Raw genomic sequence first — 4,520 nt, 5'->3', positions numbered from 1 at the left:
ACAATTTATTTCACTGATCACGCGAGGGTTAGATTTGGTGACCCAAATTTCTACCAGTGACCGTCCCTTTTTTTTCTCTCAACAGGAAGAGTAATATAAGAGAAAACCTTGTTTCATAAAAATACATGGAAGAAGAAATGAAAACTATGTGGAGTAGCACTTCAAGAGAGAGTAAATTTTGCTGAAAACTATGTGGAGTGATTCTAGAGAGTAAATAATCAACTCTTCGATTCAATATATAATACGAAAAGTACAGATTTAAAATATTGAAACATATATATATTTTTGGATCTTATTGAAACATACTTGAAACGGATAAGACATTCTCGTTTTACATGCTTTTTATTTGATCAAAATTACTATAAATATATAAAAATTGTTTGTACAAAATTAGCATCATTAGAAAATGCTTTTCAATACGAATCCAACGGTACGAATTACATATAATATAAATAATATTTTGTTACTTAATTTTATGATTAAAGTTTATCTTGAAATACGCAGAGGTAGTATGTATTACTTCCTCCAATCTAAAATAATTATTTAGTACACATTTAAGATTGAAAATATTGACTGCATAGTTAAGTGGGGGTGATATTGCTTTTATTATAAGTCTTGTGAAATAACAATTAATTGAATTTATAGTACTGTAGTATTGTAAATAATAATTACATAGTTAAATTAAAATTCTTATTTGACACCTTTACTTCCGTGGAGATTAGGCAAGGTGGATATTTATAAATCGTGACCGAGTTTATACTGACATACTCCCTACTGCCAAGATATGTTGTATGAAAGCTTTGCTTAAAGTCAAACATTTATATTGATAAAAATATAAACATATACAATAAAAGATTTTTTTAGAATTGTTATGGAATAGATTTTCATATTATATGTATTATGCATTTTTCATGTTAATTTTTTATATTATTATGTATATTTTAATCAAAGTTTGCATAGTTTAATTTACACGAAAAATTATACGCAACAGAAGATAGGTAGGAGGGAGTACATCAGTACCTCATTTCGTGCTATGCAAGAGTAGACCTTAATACCACGCTCGAGAAACAAACACGTCAAGAATTGTGTCCTACATTCTCATCAACAATAAAAGTGGGTTCTCCAATTTTAAAAGGTCAAGCAAATCGGTAAGCATGTCTAACAGACAAGTGTGGTCCATGGGGAGACGCTACTAATTGCCATCCATATTTGTCCTTCAACTATGATAGTAGTACCAGTTGAAATTATTAATCCCACATGTATCTTTTGGTCTTAATTTGACCAACTTAATATAAAATATTTATTTCAATTACACAAACATAGTCGTACAAATCTATATCATAGTCATACAAATTTATAGTGCATACAAATCACTAACATAGTCGCATAGTACGTACAAATTACTAACATACTCCTCTGCTTTCTAGATATAGGTTATATCGTTCTTTTTTTGAAAAAAACTAGAACATAAGGTCTATTGCGTTGCCTCACTTGTATGGATAATATTTTTAAGGATTTGAATAAGTTTCCTTATCTTATGCAAAATCCTCTATTAGCTCATGTCAGTTGCCTAGGGTTAATCCTAGCTAAACATGGTGTAATTTACCCTAAATATGTATTCTTTAATTTTCGTGCCAAAAGCAGGACATCTCGATAAAGTTGATCCGGGCGATCCCCGCAGCTAGGCAAGTCCTTCCAGTCGCGAGGATATCTCATCCTTGCTCAAAGAATCGAATGAACGATTCCTCTAGTGTGGTCCACACGTCCAGCGATACAATGCACAGGCTATCACACATGAGTGGTGCAACCTTTCCGCGTATGTGGAGAGGGAGAGGGAGACATGCCAACCAAAGGGCCAAAAGAGAACTACGAGAGAAAATTGCACATCATTTGAGGTGGATGGGCACCTCTATTTATACGTGGAGGGGGCCATTAACTTGGCAAGGGGCTGGCTCTCGCCGCCCTCAGGCGCCTAGGGCTGGCCGCTGCTCTTCCTTAGGTCAGTTCAGTCAGGGGTGGGCCGGCCCACCCTAACCCTAAGGCCCATCCTCCGAAAGGGGGGCCAAAGGAAGGTGATGCGCGACGGGCCCTGGTCGGCTAGCCCAGATGGGTTGGCCTGGCTGGCTCCTAGAGGGCCCTAGTAGCTTGGTTGGCCACCTTCCCCTCTCTCCTTCAATAGAACTTTCCCCTCTCTTATTTTGGTGGCCTCTAAACAATCCCGACTTCACCGGAATGAGATTTCCCCAATACAAAATATCATCTAAATGATTCCGAGAATTACTAAATATATATATGGCAACCCTGAAACACTTGCGACAAGGTTAAAGAGACTCCAGATGTTTCTATCTTAGTCATAAAATCTCTAGAACAATTCTAGATGTTGCTGGAAATTTTCCAAACTGTTTCAAAAACTGAAGTTGAACTGAAAATTTGAAAAAAGTACTTCCTCCGATCCAAAAAAAAGAGTCGGGATATTAGTACAATTACGTTTTACATTACACCACTCAGAAATTAGGAAACTAGACCATCAGTTTAATTGGGCCTGGCCAATGCCACCAACTGCCATGCGCCAAGCAGATCCACGCGCGCTCACTCCTAGCGACCTAGAGTGCGGGTTGTATAAAAGACAAATGCAAGGTTGTTTTCGTAAAATGACCCGCTCGGCATATTTTCCGGATCGGAGGGAGTATAGTAAACCATAAAAGTAAAAATATTGTTATGCATTATGGGGAAGTTATATCCCATTCTTATCGATGATTTGTGAATAAATACCATTTTGAGCTCAGTAACTTAAAAAGCTATTTATTCACAACCAATGATCCAAAACATAACAAAAGATTTATGATTTACTGTTTTTTTTCATTTCTTCTAAACAGTTATATATATATATATTTAGTCTCAAAATTAAAGCAATCTTGTACGCTGGATATACAACCGAGGGCAGATGAAGTTGCTCCGTGACTTTCTTTGCCTTCACGACGTCACTGAAGCCGAGTCCTACAGTTCCCCCATCCTGAATTCATCATGTTCGCCTCCATTTGGCGGCGGCGGCTCCTCGGAACCCATCAAATTCTTGGCGGCGGCGGCGGCGGCGGCGGCGGCGATCCCCTCCGGATCATCCTTGGCACCATCCCTTTCGCCCACACCTACTCCTCGTCCGCCGTCGCCGATCTCCCCAACTCGGAACCCTGCCCAGCCACCGTCTCCTACCTCATCTCTTGCGGGCTCTCCCCCGCTGGCGCCGCCGTCACAGCCACCACTAAAAAGATCCGCATCCTGTCAACCGAGAAGGCCGACGCCGTGCGTGCCCTCCTCAGAGACCATGGATTCGACGACAACGACATCGTCCGGACTGTTCGCAGCGCCCCGACGATCCTCCTCGCCGATCCCGAACGGGTCATCCTCCCCAAGATCCAGTTTTTCGCCTCCCTCGGCTTCGAGCCCCGCAAGCTCGCTACCGCGCCTCTCCTCCTCACGCGCAGCCTCGACGAGCACCTCGTCCCCTCTATCCAGTTCCTCCGCGGCGTCATCGGCAGCGAGGACGACCTCCGCCTCGGCTTCTCCCGCGCCCCCCGGGCTCTCCTGGCGGACGTCGAGAAAGACATGCGCCCCGTCGTGGAAGCCCTCCGCCGCTGCGGCTTCACCGATGCGGCCATTTCGGAGCTCCTCGTCACCCAGATGGGCGTGCTCTTGACGTCGCCGGATCGCATCAGCGAAGTCTTCGAGCAACTCAAGGCAATCGGTATGTGCATCTCGGACCCGCGCTTCATGCACTGCTTCCGTGAGATGTGCCGCCTGAAGAAGGACGCATGGCTGCGGAAGCTGGCATTGTACCAGAGCTTCGGGCTGTCGGAGGGTGAGGTGCTCGAGATCTTCAAGGCGCAGCCCATGATACTGCAATTCGGCAACAAGAACATGGAAAAGAAGGTCCGGTTCTTGCTGGACGAGCTGAAGCTTGGAACAAGCTTTATAATTGCACATCCTGAGATTCTGTGTTCTGGCTTGAACGAGTGCATCCTGCCAAGGTGCGCCGTGCTGTTTGTGCTGATGAGGGAGGGGAAGATCCAGAGAGGTATCGAGTTGGTTGAGGCATTGCTGGTCGATTCAAGTGTTTTCTCGGAGAGATATGTCTTGAGCCATGCCGATGATGTGCCAGATGTTGTCAAGGCGTATGAGGGTGAGATTAGATTTCAAGGATTCAGATGATTTATCCGATAGGACAGACTTCAGAATGATATAAGACTCTGGTTTAGGCTTATGTTATTTCCAGCGCCAGGAATGTCAAAGATGAAGTCATGATCCATGGTTTACCACTGCTTCAGAGAATCAGAGGACAACTTGGCCACATCGGTAGCCTATTTGCACTCAGAAAGAATTATATCATCTACTTTTGTGATTTAGCAGCTGTCAATTTGCCTATTAAACTCTAGAATCATAGATATTTGAAACTCCCTTGATCTGGTATGTTCAACTGCTTCTGCTAATCGTTATGCCTTTTACATCGACCATCCCATTACTTA

The 4,520-nt window shown here is 42.9% G+C and overlaps 1 protein-coding gene across 1 annotated transcript; it reads left to right on the top strand.

The window, feature by feature from the left end:
• The first annotated feature begins 3,024 nt into the window (after positions 1–3,024).
• Positions 3,025–4,520, top strand: LOC124647886 (transcription termination factor MTERF8, chloroplastic-like). The gene has a single exon (XM_047187743.1). The coding sequence runs from the start codon at positions 3,025–3,027 to the stop codon at positions 4,204–4,206; it is 1,182 nt and encodes a 393-aa protein (XP_047043699.1). The 3' UTR covers positions 4,207–4,520.

Source organism: Lolium rigidum, chromosome 4 (genome assembly GCF_022539505.1).
Source record: "Lolium rigidum isolate FL_2022 chromosome 4, APGP_CSIRO_Lrig_0.1, whole genome shotgun sequence".
NCBI lineage: Eukaryota > Viridiplantae > Streptophyta > Magnoliopsida > Poales > Poaceae > Lolium > Lolium rigidum.
Note: the sequence above shows the minus strand (reverse complement) of the source record. Positions and strands in the feature narration are given on the sequence as shown.